General features: G+C 40.6%; 1 protein-coding gene across 6 annotated transcripts in view; it reads left to right on the forward strand.

The window, feature by feature from the left end:
* The window catches only part of Dys (Dystrophin), a 237,339-nt gene that overhangs the window by 176,601 nt on the left and 41,017 nt on the right, over positions 1-19,721 (forward strand). For all 6 annotated transcript variants that reach the window (XM_043424677.1, XM_043424673.1, XM_043424678.1 and 3 more), the window contains 4 exons: positions 2,426-2,598; positions 8,662-8,806; positions 10,315-10,438; positions 14,799-14,965. In XM_043424677.1, coding sequence (XP_043280612.1) covers positions 2,426-2,598; positions 8,662-8,806; positions 10,315-10,438; positions 14,799-14,965 — 609 coding nt within the window. The remainder of the gene's footprint in view (positions 1-2,425; positions 2,599-8,661; positions 8,807-10,314; positions 10,439-14,798; positions 14,966-19,721) is intronic.

Below are 19,721 nucleotides of genomic sequence, written 5' to 3' on the forward strand. Positions count from 1 at the left end.
AAACGGTTTACGATTTATGAACTGCCGGCACAATCAATCAGTCCACCTAATGATGTAAGAAAAAAAATCTGCTCAAGTTCCACTCTCCTGTCGCGATTTTTTTCCATTATAATAAAGCTTGACATTTTACGATGCACACACTGCGATGATGAATCGATATATACGCAGAGAAGGAGAGAGTGAAATAGCTTGAAAGAAAGTGGAGGACGTAAAGCTCCGAAGTTTCTGAGTGTGTCCGCCGTACTCCTAGAGAATGTACGTAATAAATTGAAGAAAAAAAAATCTCCGTTAGCGGGATGACACTTTTCCTCGTGAACCGGGGCTATATTTCTCGCGGATGTTTAAAAATATGACGTAAAAAAGGTGGCGAATGTCGAAACTTACAGGAAAACGTCCCTGCTTTAGTGCTCCTATCGATATTTATGAGAGACAATGTCGTCTCGAGGCCTGAAATTCGACGTAGTTCTCGCCTTCCCTTTACCAATACCCCGTATAAAAACGTATCTTATGCTTCATTTTGTTTCCCGCTGTCCTGTTTGCTGAAAAGCTCATGATCCTCCTATGGAAAAAGTCTCATTCTTTCATTTCCTTCAGAATTTAAGGAGCGCTCTGAAATGGAAAGAAAAAGAGAGACAGAAGTTGAGAGGCGTGTGAACATTCATTTTCTTTCTTCCTTCTCAAAAACCATTGAAGTTCCCAGCAAAATTTGATCGTTGATACGAAAACCTACCAAGACTACAATCAAATGTGCATCCCGCCCATTTAATGTATTTTCCTCTTTTCTCGAAAAATTATCATTATTTGGAAGGTAAAAAACGAGAGTTCGTCGTCCCAGTGCCTCAAAGACTTCGAAGGCATTTTTTTCTCATTCCGCAAACCTTATAAAAAACCAGAAATTCGTTAATTCGGTGCACTTGTACACCCATGTCAACCGTGAAACACCGATGGTCCAGATATGCACGGTTGCACCTCTTTCCGAGCATAATGTTCAATGACGGGACCTCGATCCCCAGATTTACCATTAGCGAAACAATCAGGTTACCGGTACATGACATCAAGAGCCCGTACATATCGATAGGCACCTTTAGTCCTCGTATAAACTTATCTAACCTAATATATCACAATATAAATGAAATTATCAATTAAATTATATCACAATTACAATATTTTGCCGTATTAATTTATTCAGTTTCGTCCACTGTGCAACATTAACAGTCTCGACGATGCGTATCCCCACACATTTTTATCTAATGAAAAAATAGTATTACGATATTTCATAATATGATGGAAAGCCGAAAAACGTCATCGAGTTGAAAAACATTGATGAAATATGAGTGATTTTGATCCACTGGACATCGCGATGGTGAAAGAAACATTGAAAGAAATGCTGATCATTTTGGAAAAGATCCGTGACGACTTTAGGGCACTGTGAAATGTTAAATTACCGTGGATTATCGTGAAATTGGGTCTCGTGGGGGCGGCACCTGGCCCGGGGGTCGGAGCAACCTCTGGAGGTATCGCCCCTGGGGATTACGCTCGCAAAGTCTCCACGACGCTCGCTACATCTACGTGTCTTATACCCTGCTCGCCGAACTTCACAGCTTCGAACAGGTACAAACATTTTGTTTTGTTTTTTTTTTTTTTTTTTTATTTCGACTGTATAAATCTCAAGCAAGCTCATCGTTGAAATTTTGATGATCAAGGTGGGATCCCGAAGATGTGAAAATGTTCTGAAAACTGTATTTTCCAAAGAAACTGAAAGTTCGAACTGGCTTTTACTGCGACCGCGATTTAGAGAGCCCCCGATCTCAAAATGCCCTCCTCCAACCGCCGAATTGGTTCTCCCTCGATAGACAAGCAAAGCATCAAGTGCACAGAGGCGAAGCGTGCGCTACATTCTGATTTGCGAGAGCCTGGCCTCTGCCTCGGACAGTAGGGGTCCAAATGTGTCAAGCTTTGCCTGCCTCAATCTAATGCACCAAGCACATCAAATCTATCCGACTCTGGCACCATCAAGGAATAATAATCTTCGGCTTTCGGGTGTATAGATGAGGGCAAATTGGATTGCTGGTTATAATCGAGACATATAGCGCGTATTCTTCAGCCGTTGCCTTTGGCTAATACCATTTACCGCGCAGCCTTATCGCGTTGGTTCAAACCGTGGCGCATAGACCAACACGCTGAATACGAATTGATACACCGAATCAAATAACCACACTGGGTGGGGCATGATGCACCGCCGCGAGGCAGAGCATCGCGTTTACGTTACGACGTATTTAGCGGATTTTTCAATCGCATAAAAACCTGTGCAAATCCTGAAAGATAATTTAGTACGAAGATTCTCAAAAGACGTTTTTCCCAATACTTATTATCGATGTGTCGATCGTGTCGGTGCTTAAGAAATGCCGAATTTTTAATGTTCCAGGATCTCCAGTCCGAAATCGAAACTCACCGGGACGTTTACGTATCGCTGAATGGTACAGGCCAAAATTTACTGCGTTCGTTGGCCAGTCAAGATGACGCGGTCATGTTGCAGCGTCGTCTCAATGAGATGAATCAAAGATGGCATCACCTGAAAGCCAAGAGCATGGCTATAAGGCAAGTGAAATGAAATTGAACATAAAATGACATGCCAATTTTACCCCCACCACCGCGAATCGTTTTATTCAGAGAAAAGATAGTCTTGGCGAGCTCGGGCCAGCAGACGACAGGGCTGTCAATGTACTTGTCCCGAGACTCTTGATATTGTGAGGCTCTTTGTTAAACGGAAATGAAGTTAGCAATAACTCAAGATTTTTCTCAATTGTATCATCATTCGAGCTCTCGTTTCGTTCATAGATTGAAAATAGAGTTCCCTCCGAAAAACGTCCCCGACGAAAAAAGGCATATGTGTAAAAAAAAGTAAAACGACTGAAATCCGAACGCGCATATTAACTTTTGCGAGAGGCATACGCTTCCGGATACGAGACTTTCGTGAGTTAGCTCGAGTATTCGAACCACGCAAACGGAGTATTCGCAATTGGGATACGAGCGTGGAAGCACAGCCGACTGATTAACCATGGCGCTCGAAATTCCACGCTCGCAAATTCTCTGGCCCTCTTTCCCTCACTTGCCTGGCTTCCCCTCCGTTTTTTCCACTCGTCTGGAAGCTTGTAGCTTCGTGCCCCGGTCGTACCATTTAGCGCTGCTTCATTTGGCTCCTTTTCAAAGATCGAATGAATCGGTGCGTACTACTGAGAAACACCAAAATCACTGGGTTCGATGAAGTTGTAAACGTTGGTGTAATTCCATGTAAAACAGAGCTGCAATGTCCAGCAGAAATTTCTTATTTGAGTATAAACATGGAGAATGTGTTCGTAGCATTAATTGCAAAAAATCGTTTATCGGCAAGCCGCATTCCGATACTTGCACTGCGACGGGGATGAGCTTAATGATTGATAATCGATACTGATAAGTTCAAAGTATTCGAAACTCATTTTCTATCGTTATCCGTAATGGTGCCAATACTAACCAGAATAAAACAGTACTTGGCACAGTGCAAATGAGAAAAAAATATATATATTCGTACAAAGAATAATTGATTCAAGGGAGGAGGAAGGATCAAGTGCAGCGTCAGCACCGAGTCAACCCAAATATAGATCCAACCAATCGGTCTTCATTAATTAGTACGTATCAAGAGAGAAGAGGCCTCGTTTCGGTGCTCACACGATCCAGAGCCCTCGAAGTACAGTAATATCAGACTATTTTCTCTTCCTCGCCCACGTTCCTTCTGACGGTCCGTAGAGTTTGATTGGTACCACAGAATGCTCTGGTGACCATTGGATCGGTTGCGATCCTGTAACCAATTCTCTTCCTCCCTCAGACGGCCAGAGAGAGAGGGAGAAAGGGGAAAAGGGCACTGGCGATGGACGTGGACAGAGAGACTGACAGACGGACAGGATTCTGGCTTCAACGCGACCCGTAAGAGAATCGCCTCTCTCTTCCGCTGTCGCTCTCTTTGTCGAGGGATCGCTCGACGAGACTCAAAATTCTCGAACTATCAAAACACGTATAGGCATAGAGAGTCGGGTATATTTGTTATCCGCATACCCTTATCGAACGATCCGCCGGCTTCGCCGTTTCCATTCAACACAAGCGCGCATATGCTCATACAGATCCACACGGATATACGGATTGCTTGGCAAAACACGGTTTACCGAACCCCAACATCACCACGCACAACGTGAGATCCCGTTGAATCGTCAAAAGCATCGATTCCGATTATACGGCCGAATAGACACACACACACACACGTATACTCTCTCACAATATTCTTCCAGCTATTTCCGATCGTTTCTGGCACGAAGCTCGACCCCCCTACCCTCCGTCATCATCCCCTATTTTCGGCTATGGATCCCGTTCCGTCTTCTGTTCTCTCTCTTCTCCTGTACCGAAACCTACCTTTTCGGATCCCCGAAATGTCAGATCACGAAACCTCGCGTTTCCTCTGGTGGCGACAGCTTACGTTTCGCTCCCCTCCTACCCGACAATGCAGACTTTTCTTTTTCTCTCGTTACATAGATTCATATGTATTTGGAGTGACGGTAGCGACTCGGAAACGGGTGCATTTAAAAAGAGAGTCCCGTCCCGGAGACTCTTCGCAGGAGCCGCATCGCATTTTCAAGCGTTGTCGAAAATTTTAAGTTCCAAACTTACCGATTGGTTGTGGTCGCGATGCTTCGAGGCGCAAGATTCTTGCGCAATAATTGAGAGCTTGGGAACAACAATTATTATTTTTGGAGCTTCGGGGTTAGAATTTTTCGCGTACTGCTTACCGGTCCCTGTCTCAATCGCATTGCCATTCGTCCGTCTTGTTTCGATTGTAGGATCGGTTAGAAAAATGTGCAGCACTCGAGTCGATATGTTTGTGGAGGTTTTCGTATTTGTTTGTGAGGGAAAGATCGCTTCAATTTAAAATGTAATTGGAATACATTCGTTCCAGACTCTCGCTCCATCTTTCTTTTCGGGCTTGCATTTCGAGCTCGCATCCAAACATATTCGCGCGCATGTGGCGTCCTGTTTTTATCGGAATCTCTCAATGACTTTACCTCGTTTGTTAAACTTGATATCAAACATGCGAACCCTCGGATCTGACTGTCAATCTCAAAGCTTTACGCATTAAGGAGTAGAATATGTTTTCAAAATATGTCAAGTTGAGTTGAAGAGCCTTATCCACCATTACTTCCCGATAATCCGGAAGATCCGGCCTGAGTAGAGTTTATACCGAATCGTATAACAAGCATGCATATACGGATAGAATTAGCTGATCTCGACCAGGGCTTACAATGCAATTGGATTCATTTGGCTTTGCCGGAAACCAACTGGGTGTACCATAAATTCATACACATGGGGCATTCCACGCCTATGGCAAATGGCTTCGTTTCATCGATCGCCATATATTTCAATTTGCTTACTTGAAATCACCTGGAAACGCTGCTTTTGTGTTGGACATTCTAATAATCGTAAAAGATTCATTTTCCACTTTTTTCAAGCATGAAAAGATCATTCGTCAATGAATATTGGCATTTGTGAAAAATATATTCGAAGGAACTCCTTGCGAAATAATAAAGATTCGTTTCTATTGAATCTTTTACAAACCTTTAGTATTTACTGAGCAACGTGTATTTGTGGGATGAAAAATCTTGAAGAAACGAGTGACCCGAGTGTGTTTACTGTTTTAACAAACCGTCAGGTTAGGCGAGAATAAATGAAGCTCAATATCAGTGCTGACAGTGTCTGCAGTAGCGAAAACAGAGAAAATGAATGAAAAAAGTACAATAAATCGATGGCAGACCCTTCCGTATCCACGAACACGTTCCACAGAGGGCTGTCAGTAAAGCTCGACAATTGCGCTGACATAGCGCCGGCGAGACCACAACGGCGAGACCAGAAACTACACTCGGAATTCCTACAGCCCGAAGGATCCTGGATGGTCGCCCCGAGAGGCGTTATTTACGATCGTAGTTTTCACATGGTTTTGCCAGAACACACACACACACACACACTTCCACGTATAAATACAAACATCCACGCGGAGCGTGTTCCCTTGGGAGAGCGAGTCGCGCGCTTGTTCGCTTCCAGGATAAAAAGGGTAGACGTGTGTGATGCTTGGTGGCCGAGTAAATTGATTCTCTAACTTGAATTATAATACTGCTTCGGCCCTGTTTCTCCCTGCTCTTCCATTCAACTCTTGTCCCATACTCTTTCCGATAGTGACAATGACGTTTGCCAAAATTTCTTCACTTGCACCTCACTGTCAAAAGTTTCGTCACACACTGCCTTTTCGACTGAGATTTAGTACTGCGACAAGCGTGTGCACTTGGAAACTTGGAACTAATTGGTTTTTCAACGAATTCGAATCACTTGATTAATCCGGTTGTAAACTTGACTCCGAAGCGTTTCCCTCCTGCGCTCTTCGATGGCACAACTCGTCACAAATGGTCGATTAATTCAATGAATTATCCTAAAATTTCTGGGCACGTGTAGGAAAAAAAGAAGGAATTGATCGCGCGAACGTATTGTTCGGTATAGCCCAAGCACGACACTAGATCCACTTTCAAAGATCACATCCGCAGGCGGTCGCTACTCGACACCCTGCTAAAGTGTATGAACAAGCCGCGGGAGAGCACGCTGCACCGCTCATAGTCTGCTCTATCCCGTTACAGGCTTCACATATTCCAATCGCACTAAGCCACCCTCGTCCCTTCCTTCTCCGCTCTTCCTTTCTCCTGCTCTCGTTAAACTGGCTACGTATAAGCTTAACAGTTTGTGTGTAGAAAGCTTACAATTAGCTGCGCTCACTTAATTCCCAAGCCATCCTCACCGAACAACATCGCCCGTTTCCTCTTATCCCGAGGGTGTTTTCATTATCCGCAAACTCACACCCCCGCAACGTGTACACACTACCGAATTTCACGAGGAAATTGATCCCTCGTGTGAATTTCGAATCTAAATTATTTCACTCAGTATTATTTTTCGTGCTTAATTTACCTCATTTTTATTACCGAGTGATCGCCTTTGCTATTCGAGTCCAGGATTGGCTTTGTGTTTTTAACTTTTCATTAATATTTCTGTATTTCAATCGAATGTCGTTCAGCGCAAGTACGATTTGATTGAAATAAAAATTTAGTTGCAACTCATTCTGAAGGGAAAAACGTTGAACTTTGTGTGCGATTCCTTTTTTGAAAAAAAAAAAAAAAAAAAAAAAAAAAAATACGTGAGTTCGATTGAATTTAGTCACATTCGACGTGAGTTTTGTGAGAGTGGCTCAACTTTAGGAGCTTGCACATTAGCAGCAATAATAGGAAAATACGAAAAGGAACCACCCTGTAAAGCACCTCATGAAATGTATCTCGAAGATAAATGTACAAAAGTTCAAGGATCCGGTAGAAGATTATTTTCCTATTATCCTTCCACGAATTGTCAAATTTAAGTTGTATTGCAGTGAACAGTCGCAAGAAAACGAGGAAGAGAGTAATCTTCAAACTGCCCTGGCTTTCGGAATGTACGTTTGTACCTCTACATCACGTACAGGGTGATGCAGAATTTCGACGAACGCTCTATAGTACGCAGCACTCGCCTATAGTTCCCTCATTACCCATTTATTAGGTTCGATGCATGAAAAAAATTTCAACATTTTTTTTCACCACGAAAACAAAATTATCGAAAAGCATCTTAGGAAGGTTTCTTCTTAACTTTGTAAATGACTGCGAACGAATAGGAGTACTTCTGAATCTCTCTGTACAGCCCCCCCCCCCCCCCATCGCCCCTCTTTATACTCACATTTTTTTCCATTATTTCTATTCTTCAGAATTTTTCACTTTTTCACTCACTTTACAATATCGCACGAGTATACGGAAGAGCAATTGCGTTATAGAAAAAGTGAAACTAAGAGAAAAAAAGGGAAAGATGGAAAGAGAGGAAGGGAATAAAATGTGTTGTACATAGACATGCCATAGATATAAAAAAAGGTGGCTCCTGGTACATGTTTCCCATCCTTTATCCCGTTGGGGAAGAAGAATTGAAGCAGGTGGCCAAGGAGACGAGAAAATACTACTTCTGCCTGAATTCTTCGAGACTTTCATCGACGTTACAATAACTGCGATATATAACCCTGCACGGTATACCGCTAGGCTGTTTCTTGGCGATAGCCACGAACGGGTACAAACCGCAGTCAAGAAAATCCCCATCCCCACAGGAAGATAGCACATCTCTTTCGGAGTGGCACACGATAATGGTTAAATATAAATCCGAAATCCCATCCAATGGATTCGCGAGATCCTGTCGGCTTGTCCCTGAAATACCAACATTTCTCTCTCCAATGAACTCATGGACAACTGCGTTCTTCGTGCTTTCTATATTCTCTTAAATTTCGCAGAATGATTTTTTCTACTATTGTAGCTCGAATGGACATCGATCGCTGAGAGATGGATTTGAAATTTTTTTTTAATTTCACTCGAATCTCGATACTCGAGAATGAGTTTGCAAAAATATGTGAGCAACGAAACAGTTTTTTTTCGCTTAAGTTTGTTAACGATCATTCGTTATAAATTTTTAAGTAGAAAAAAAAGTGCTGGAAATGAATTTGGAAAAGGTTTTTGATAAAGGAAATTTGTTCTGCAGAAATCGTCTGGAGAGCAACGCCGAGCACTGGAACGCCTTACTATTGTCGCTGAGAGAACTCATCGAGTGGGTGATAAGGAAAGATACGGAACTCACCGGTCTGGGACCAGTTTGTGGCGATATAGCTGCCCTTCAGAAACAACAGGTCAGTAAATAAAAGCGAAAAAGAGAGAAAAGAGCGCCCATTCTCTTCAAACTGCCTGGAGTTGAGTAATACACTGGCATTACGTAGTTTCGAATAAAATGGGTTAACGTCTTTCAACGAAATTGCGACGAATTGTGAGACCGGATTTTTTGGCGAATAAGCGGAAAGATAAAAAGTCTGGAAAACCTCACGTACCAACTACTTCTTTGTCCTTCAAGACTCTTATAAATTGCCTTCACACCGGAGTAGTGGTACGAATCAACGTACTTTCCGACAGCAGCACCTCAAGACGAACACTGCGAAGCAGGATTGAAGATAAAAATCCCAACGAGAGTGTACAGGAAACGACGAAGTTTAGTAATCTCGTCAAAAGTCTTGATTTTTTTTTCAATTGCCTCGAATTTTATTGGAGTTTAATTAAAATGAGATTTGTTCTCATCGAATGGCCTCAAAAACATTCTTTCACATTCGATCATATCACAATTCGATCAGCTTCATAGAAACCTGTTTTCGAGGTTGTTTACTTCGACTCGTGTAAAACGATGAGCGAAATTTCCAACCCTCAATAGACAGACCGTACTCCGAATGAGAGCGAGCTTTTGGTGTCGAGGACACTCGGTCGATTTCATCGTTGACATTTATTAAAAAGGAATCAAGCATAATAGGTTTATTCTTGGATATTTTCTTTCCTGATTTCTTCCTGTCTTCCTTTGTTCTATTTTTTTTTCATCAAGAGTCACGATTTTGCACTTTACCTTCAAATTTTCTTCACCTCTGCGCATCCCAGTGTGACTCTGAATCGTGCTCTCGTGTCACTACCTTGTTCTCGTATTGTAAACTAATTTCTGACGAAAGAGATCAATGTGATTCCAATGTCACGCCTTTTCTCGTCGATATTTTTCAAGTAGGAAATCCGTGAAAGAGAAACGCCTCGCTGCCCGGGTACAGAGGAAATATAGCGTCAGCTACTTATAAGAAATAGAGTAGCAAAGTAGTGCAAATATCTGGAAGAAACCACTTGATGTACATCAACCGAAAGTGTTTCTACCCACTTGATTTTAACGTCCCATCTGCACCCAACCATGCTTCGTTGCTTCTTTCAATTTAATTGCTCGCACACACGGTCATTAGCTCAGAGTTGGTCGACGTTTCGACAAGATTCCATTAACATCGTCGACGCTGCTGTTGCCACGAGAGTTGCGATACGTTCATACTGCTGTGAACGAGCGAGTCTCTCCGTTGCAAGCTTCTCAAAATGTAATTTTCCATGAAGTAGCTGAAAAACAAAGTATCAAAGGGATCGAATTTTCAGTCGAATTTCAAACAAACGAATAAACATCCGTTTATCGATCTCCACACTCGTCTCACCACAGATTCATCGTAGGCAATCAGTCATAAAAAATGATCAATACAAATAAACACGTGGAGCAAATCTTTTTAATGACGTTAAAAATGTATCAATTAATTATATAAATGAACTCATGTCGGATGCATTTCATTTTCGGCAGGATGACCATCGAGGATTTCGCAGGCAGCTGGAAGACAAACGACCTGTCGTAGAGAACAATTTGCTAAGCGGCCGTCAGTATATCGCCAATGAACCACCTCTTTCGGACACTTCGGACTCTGAAGGTGAGCTCAACGGTTATTTCATCGAACGAATGAAAGCGTCGAATTGCAGTTGAAAATTCAAATATTTTACATATTTATGTACTAATGGATTTCGAAATGGTCTGTAGAATTGAGAGATCTAAACTTATTATTATCTACCGCTGGTAACTTTTGTATTCAACTTGAAAAGCAATCGCTTACGCTTCCATCGATATTCTTGAGAATCCTCGCTTCGTTCATCATAGCAGAAATCCGATTACACTATCTATTCTCATTAAATGGAGTATGATTGAATAAGACGTGGCTACACGATAAAATACTGGAGAATTTCGAACAAGAGAATTCAAGCAAGATTCAGGTAGTCTACTTAGAGCTAGTTTAATGAAGCAGTACTGTCGGAGGTAGCGACCTATACCTCATTGAAACAGGATCGCTCTTCTCATCGATCTTCCATATTTATTTATGAACTGGGAATAGCTTCGAAAGGTACACGAGCCTCGTGTAGCAGACGGAATCTCGTAGAATTACGAGAGGAAATCTGGAAGGAAGAGAAATAGAGAGAGAGAGAGAGAGAGAGAGAGAGAGAAACTTGCGAAAGATTCCAGAAGGGAATGGAATATTATTGCTAGATGAATATCAGTAATAAGATAAAAGACAGCGGGCTTTACCTCTTCTCGATCTCCTCCATTAGTCTCAAATGAGGAAAAATCAAAAGACTTCGCCTTCCTTCATCCGTTATTTATCATAATCGATTCCCTAAAATCCAAGCCCCCTTGTGTCCCAAGCGATTTTTCATTATTATTCTTGTCTTGCACTCGACTCTTCACGATTCCACAAATATTCGCAAGCGACTATTTCTCGTAACACCAGACCCTTCACACGAGGTCTTGTATTAAAGTTGCTCCAATACGTCGTGCTTTTCCATCCAATGGAATATTTCGCATCCTGAATAATTTGAATTCCTGATTTACTTTGATTTTGAGACTACTCAAATGACATTTTTCTTAGTTTTTCTATCCACGTTATTCGACAACAGAAACCGTAAGCATCTCACTGAATTTTGCAAAGGTTGCCAGCCTGAGATATTTTCATGTCACAGGTTATTGAAATTTCCAGTAATTTGACTTCCACAGCTCTTAAAATATTCAAGTTACGTGGAAAATTCGTGGAGTTGCGAGGGAAATTGAAATGTTCACCGTATGCGAAAGTAGCATGTATGTTACAAATGTCTTCCAACGTGGGATAACCGTGAACCAGTTAGAAACTTGTATTGTACATAAACGAGAGACGGGCGGCATCAGAGCCGGAGGGGGGGAGTATTTGGTAAACTAGTATGGTATTTCGGTAGCGTTATAATTTGCCGTGCTCTTCTATGGACGGATGATCAATCAAATTACCACACTCCAGAGGCAGAGTAGAGGACTGTGCTCGTGGTTTCCTCGTTAAACGCATCGTCCCGTGAGGACGTGTCAACATACACACATATATACACACACACGCACACACTCATACACAAAACAACAAAGTCAGAACTTTGTAGACTCCAACTCCCTCTCTCATTTATTTTCTAGAACCACAACCACACAGTCACTTAGTCAGCCATCGAATTATATAATCCTTTACCAACCCTATTTACCTTACTTCTCTATGGGTGTAGAAGACAAAGAGGCTAAAGCATATTTACACTTGAACATTTGCGCCAACAACATCATATATTCTGTAACGCTTTTCCGTCAAACGCTTTAAGCTCGCTTTCGTTCTCAGTACTTTTGCCTTCTTGGTTTAAGATGACTCTGAATGCAATTTTATCAGAATTATCAGCAACGAAAGTTTCGCCGAGGTAACTTCATTTTCTAATTAATTCGAATGGGGGCGAGGCCAATCTTGCTAAATAAATGACAAAGGAAATTCAGGGCTACGAATTGTTTCTAACTTTCGATAAATAGGAAGCAATTTTTGAAACATTACATTTTTTAAACGTAACGTTTGGAGCCTTTAACGAGGAGCGTTCAAAAACTCTCGAATATTTAATGTTAATTATTTGTAAATTAATTCGATGTTTTTCCTCTCTGAAGAAGCACTTTGGTATCCTCAATCATCTTATCACTAGCTCGAATACAATTTGACAGAATCGTCAAACATTTCAAGTACAAGGGAATCGATATTTCGTGTTAAAGAAATCGATACCTCGCTGTGAAATCGCGTCGGTTAAACTCAGTCGAGCAGGATAACAGAAGTAGAGGGAGCAAGTCGTAAAAGGAGTTGCACTCACGGTTTCTGGAATGGACGAAAACGTTTGCCACATCCAACTCGAACTTTACGTCTACGTGATCGGAGACTGCGAGCAGCCCGACTACTGAATAGATGGCTTACAGATGTGAAGCACGGCTACCTAATTCGATTCAATCCAAATCATTTGGACTTCTTTATCTGCAGACTTTTCGTGTCGGTACATATAACTTGTCGTGTTACTCGATCATTCGTTGAAGCTGACTCGAATAAAAAATAGATCACAGGAATTTCTTGCTTATCTCTTTCCTCTTGATTTCGTGGCAAATGATCAGAATTTTCTTTGCCAAAATCGCGTTTCATTTTGTCATGTTCTGTGATTCGATTGTTTAAATACGTATGAAGTTTGGCTTCATCTGCAAGATTGACGAAAAAAAACGACAGGAGCAACGGTGCAATGTTCGATTCTTGCATTCAGGACAAAAGGAACAAAAATGTATTTCAACATTTTTAAATGCATATTGAATGTGACAAGATTTGGAAGGAAAGAAATTCCATTAACTTGCTATTCGGTGTATGCAAATGACTAAGGAACTCAGTGCACAACGGCTCGCTATAAAATATTACAAGTTTCTACAATTTTAGAAGAAAAAAAGTAAACTTTTTTCAAAGCCTGCCCCCGACCTGTAAGCGGATATAAAATATTTAATAGAGAAAGCAGGAGAAGAAGAAGTACGGAAAGGAAAAAAATGGAGTATGTCCTCATTACAATGCAACATTGACGAATTCCTACACAGCTTCGAATTAACGAGCAGATATTCCAGCTAGGTTCTCTTTAGTTTCAAGATTTTCTTTCCTCGTTAAAAATAATCCCTCAATCAGGACACTTGGCAGAGTTTCGCCGTTATGTAGATTGGCAAAGAGTTTTTAAATACATTTTCATCTGACGAATGTAGATGAATTTCAGGTCACCCAGAAGTAATTACTCCGAACCGTGTCGACTCTGTATCAAGTATCCCGAAAACACATTAAGGAAGCACATCGATTGAATAAACCCGAAAAAAGAAATAATAGTCGTCGGATCCGTTGGAACAGTACGAATGAAAGGAAATTATACGCTGGTCTTCAAAGGGCGAACAAAGATATTTGCCAAAAATGTATCCACTCGATCCCCATGGATCAATGTAGGCGCGTTCACGCGTTCGCTTTGTACAATTGTTGCAACGATACGTTTGACCTGGTATCGAATAATCGATGAGTATAAAAAAAAAGTGCGTACCCGGTCCTCTCAAGTCCAGGGCGAGTTACGATCAGGGTGAACGAACGAGGGAGCCTATCGCACGAAATTTAATTGTCCCATTAATCATCCAGCATATCATATTGGGCTGTTTTTACATGCATGTTTAGCATTGATAACGCCTCCTCTGCTCTCCCGCTTGCCCTCCTCCCGGGCCTTAAAGTACGAGCTATCTGTTTCCCGTTATGTTGATTTATGTTTACAACCAGGGCCTCTCTTAACGGTCTTATGCACTGTTCAGAACGGCTTTCCAGCCCTACCGACCGCATCATGTGGGTTTCCTGTTTAAGGGCGCTCAGGCTCCACGATTCTCATCAAAATCGCTTGTTACCGATATTGATCGTAACTGAGAGCTGTCAATTTATTCGAACATAAAAATAACACAATGCTGGGTCATAAACGTTGAGCAAAATAGCCACATTTTCCCTTCTTGCTCGAAGGCTATTGGGGAAAGGGACTTGAGTACACGAATTTCATAACACTCCATCCAAATGGTGACCTTATTTCAATTTAAACTCGTCGATACTGCTTTTCATACATTTCGTTATTTCGTTATAAAAATTATTGTATCGAAAATTTGTTAACTATGCTAAAAAACGGATTCAACTCACTTTGATTACTTATCGAATAATCCTGGTTTTTATTCGAGCAAATTGGAAGTTAAAGAATTTTGTAAAATTTAATAAAAGCCTTCTGCGGTGAACAAAAATCAATAAGGAAATGAAGTTTGATCGAGATAACATATTTTCGAAACTGCTGTCACTCCAAATAACTTAACAATCGCTTTTGGTCGATATTATATTATTGGATTACTCATCCCTTATTAACACGATGTATCGTTCTATTTGTGCTCAGCTGGTCGTGAACTCGACGGTGATTCGAGGGGTTACAGAAGTGCCGAAGAACAAGCGAGAGAATTAACTCGAAGTATTCGCCGAGAAGTTAACAAACTTTCGGAACAGTGGAACGCCCTGATCGATCGTAGCGATGCGTGGAAGCGAAAACTCGACGACACATCCACGGTAAGTGCTATCGTAGTGTTGCCTTTTTCATCTGCACCAATATCCACCGCAATTTCGAGAAATACGCGTTCAAAGTTTTGATTACCTGCTGCGCTCGGGTGTCAGAAAATAGAGATAAATCGATTTTTTGAAAATTCTGACTACCTCGAGGTCCTTAATTGAATGTTTCGAGAGCAGTTGGAGTGCTGATTTTTCCAATATCACAAGAAATTGATAAGCGATATTGAAGCCAAGTATATTCATTGGGGATGGTAAAAGAATCAAGAATTTAGCTATTTACAACTTTACGTTCGATGAATTTTCTTTGGAATCGAGTTTCTATGGATCCACATAAGTATACCGAGAATGGATAGCGCTGTGGAAGATAAGCTGCCTTGATGTTTTCTCCATCGTTCTATTACTGGTTCCCGTGCAATTTTCTGTATCCCAGAAGACATTTCATTCGTAGAAACGACTCCTTTGCCTCGAGGCAACGAAAAGTACCTTCGCCACAATTGTCATTTCCTTCTCTTTCTATCGCCCCCCTCGGCAGCCCCTCCCCTCTAACTTAACCCTCATCATTTGATCCATTTGCGGAAGCAACGATATCTAAAAAGCAGAATGTGAACAGTTGAAACGAAAGAAACCCGAAAGAGGCTTTCTTACGAGCCGGAAAACTCACATTTGGCAATGTAGCTATGACTGTCGCCTCTCTATGATCGCCTGTATATACCTAAGATTGCAGATACAAGAGAGATGTGAATCGAATCCATGCTCGTGTGTCAGTGTCGACATAAAATAAATACGAGAATAAAGAGCTCTGGAATACTGACGAAAAGGAAATGAACAGGGAATAAAAAGTATGCTTTCGCATGTTGTCGTCACGAGGGAAAGCATTCCACAAGGAGGAATGAGATCGAATTAAAAATTTTCTACATATAAATTGAAAAATTCGAAGAGACTAGAAAGCTCCCTCAAAAAAATGTTGAATTATTGAAAAAATCTCGTCATCGTCTTCTTATCCCGAGGAACAATTTCTGTTCCATAGCCACTTCGAAATCGTCACGTTTATGAACGCAATTGATGCACTAGCATTGAGCTTGCAAATTCCACCATCTTCTGTTCTCTGCCGCATGGAGCTCTCGCAGGTGGAAATATTCTCGGTAAAACATTTCCACGATACGCTGAACGAGGTTATCAGGATATGCTCCGGGTTAATGTTGCGATGTGATCCGCATACGACGATTCCCCGAGATCTACATGTTACGTATATTCGCCACGTATCTTCACAATTATATACATATACGTGTGAATATGCATCTGTATATGAGGCAGACACGATGAATGTGCCCCTATGCACGCGTAGGGAATTCATACCCCTTTCATAGTTGCATCTATCAAGATGGTTCATTTCGAATATAATATCTAATATGCCGGGTGTTGTTGAAAATTTTCTCAAGGGTGTACAGAAGGGATGGGGGCGAAGAATAAATTTTTTTATTTTTATTGACTCTTGTCAGCTTCCTCTCTTTTCACTCGTCATAAACGAATCGAATGTTTTTTCATTAGTCGTTTGTGGAGAAAACTCAGTCGACGGTTGTTATTAATTGGAGGAAAGCTTCGCATGGGAGTGACATAAATTCGAATGATGACATTTCATCTTGTGATTATTGGTACAAAATAATCGCCGGTAAATTCGCTCCTCGCACAGTGAATCCGAGTTTCAATGATGGATGTGGAAATTAGGCAGGAAATAAAAATCGAAAAGAGATGGGTTAGAGGGTAAATTTGAGATGATCAAATAGTTTCAGTAGTGGGAATAAGATTTCTTGATTATTAATTATAGATTAATGATCATTGAAAAGCATTTGATGCTGTCTTACCAAAGAGTTCTAAGATCCCAGCATGACGCGCAGCTTTAACTCGCCTATACGATGATCAAAGTAGCGCATCTTGATCGCAGATGATAAAAAATATAAAAAAAATCGCTGATCTCCGACGGATGGAACATTTTGCCATGAGGAGGGACGCGCACCTTCCGCTCTGTTTCAACTCCCACCCTTTCCGCTTTCTCTTTCTCTCGTATTCTCCATTTCGGTCTCCCCATAGATAAGCACGATTCATGATTCGCCCCCGGCGACGTCCATACACGAGTCTATGATATAATGTAAAAAAGCACGCGAATAAAAAGCCTTCGTCTTGTCTAGAACACTAAAAAAATCATACTACGTTTTACCCATCGTATTATTTGGGTTACAGAAAAATCATACGACCTCGTATTACTTTTACGTCGAGTGCATTCTACTTTCTTTGCCTCGTGACTCTGATAAAAAATCTTGGAAAATACGAGAACCACTCTGTACAAAGTGCGCCCCATAAAAACATCATTCGCTCACCATAGTTGTCATGTTACTTCGCTAACGAGAAAAAATCGTTCCGATGATTTGACTCGACCTTTTCCACTGTTCGTTGTCACACGTGTGATAGTGAAAAATACAAAGATTAGTTAATTGAATTTTTGAATATTAAAATTAGCGAAAAGTATGTGTGTTTACCAGCAGAAAATTGGAGTTATTCATCCAAAATCGGCGGTTTCATCCTTCGCCGACGAGAAATTGTCACATAGAAATATACTGCAAGTTGACAGTGTTCGGTCACCTCGTTATTTAAAAATCTCTTATTCCTACAGTTTTTATAGATTTATGGCAAGAAAACATTTTCGAATGCGTAGCTCCCCACATTCAGGAGTGGACAAAGAAATAATTAATTTTGCTGTGATACAAAAGATCAAAAACGCAAAAAGAGTTACTTACTCTCGTTATTAAGTTTGAACCAAAATTTCATAGAGAATAAGTAATAATGAGAGATCTGTGCATATATTGAATTATACGATTGAACCGCTTTTTCAACTCTCCCCGTTGCACTCACACTCGCAACACCGACAGAACGAATTCATTATACGTTTCTTCCTCATCTCACGAGAATACGAGAGAAATTTTATTATCATATTCGCGAGAGCGAGAGGATAGTCACTTTAAATTTAAATCTTGTCGTACTTTCTTGCCAGGTTTCTCTTTAATATAAACGTATACAGGGATATATATTCATCTATATGAATAAGTACCATGTACATTTTCAATTTGCTACGAAATTTAACCAATATGATTACGCAATATTAATATGCATAAGTGAGGCGTATATTTCGCCCATTTTCTTCGTCCTTCAGCACGAATCTTTGGCAAGACTTAATAATAATACTTTATATACTCGGTCTCGTTTCGGTTTCTCGTGTACGCTCTCCTAACACCGTTAGATTTAATCTTAATTAAAGCGAAAAGATCGGACGCGTTTAAAAGTCTTTGGGAGCTAAGAAAACTCTGTCATCGCCTACCCTGTGTCTGTCCTCTTCTCAGCGAAACCCCCTGTTTTATTAACTTTATTCAAACTTTTCTTTATCCTCATAAGCTTTCGTTCTTTTTCATCTGTCTCATGAATTTAATTATCCATGCACCAAATAGTACTGCTAAATCTCAAGCTTTTTCAGGCGAAGTCCACCCCCATATTTCGCTATGATTGCTCTCGAGTTTATCTCTTTTTTAATCTTCATTTTTGCCGCGAAGAGAGAATAAAAACATATTTCTCCAGTCTCGTATTATTTCTCGAGGCTCACCCTGACAAAGATTTCTTCTTTCCATATTTTAGTTCCATTTTGAAAATAAAATTTGCTTCTCGATCGCGCGTAGTTCAATGTTCGATCGTTGCTACTTCAGCAGATCAAACTGAAAACCAAAATTCGTTCGATTTATTCGAAAGGGAAAATCGGAAAAATGTCATTCATGAAAATTTTTAAGAGGTACTGCCTTTGTTTAAACGCTTTTCATCCAAAATCAAGTTTTTCGATGGTTCGATGATAAAATCTCTGAAACTATTCAACCGATCCTTACCAAAATTTTACCACGTGTTTTTTATGACTTATTTATGACGAAATTTTGAGCGGAACTATTTTTTTTGCAAAAACGATGAAAAAAACGTGGTTTATAACGATGAGAATGAATAATCTGGCTAATAATATATGCATGCAAAGCTGAAAAAGTAAAGATCGTACATTCCAAAAGTACACATACGTAGGCAACGTGAAACGAAAACACAAACAGAATAAATCGGCGTCGTTGACACGATTACATTTGACAAATACGTTGAATCGATTACGCGAATCCCACGAATAATCGTGATAAAGTCCAAATGAATTGCGCCGAATTTCGCGCCTCGCTTCGTTTTGTCACTCACTCGCTCGTGCACACCAATAAAATACAAATACAGAAATGCACACAGACCCGGAGTTTGCCCGACGGGCTAAAAATCACGGTTGATCGGTACAAGTTTCAACAACTGCATTATTCATGAGTAAAGGGCAATTTAACTTCCAGACGCTTACGCATAAGCTTCACGCTTTTAATTATTGTCAGTTTCGTAATTACAAATGTCACCTTTTCCCATTTCGAATATCGAGATATGTTTATTCGCTGCGCTCTCGTGTCAAGTCGCGATCCCATTTAATTCAACTAAGAAATAGCTCCTTCGATTATTAATTTGAAATCCCCTCCAAAACGAGTATAAATAAAAAATTCAATATTTATTTTCGAGGAGCAAAGTTTTGTTCTGATTTTAGTTTTCCTCCAATTTGGGGATTACACTAAATGGAATTGGGAGATTACACTAAAGAGCTGAAACGATCGAAGCATTTATATTAGGCAGTTTTATTTTATTTGCCAAACTG

Source organism: Venturia canescens, chromosome 7, assembly GCF_019457755.1.
Source record: "Venturia canescens isolate UGA chromosome 7, ASM1945775v1, whole genome shotgun sequence".
In the NCBI taxonomy this organism is placed as follows: domain Eukaryota; kingdom Metazoa; phylum Arthropoda; class Insecta; order Hymenoptera; family Ichneumonidae; genus Venturia; species Venturia canescens.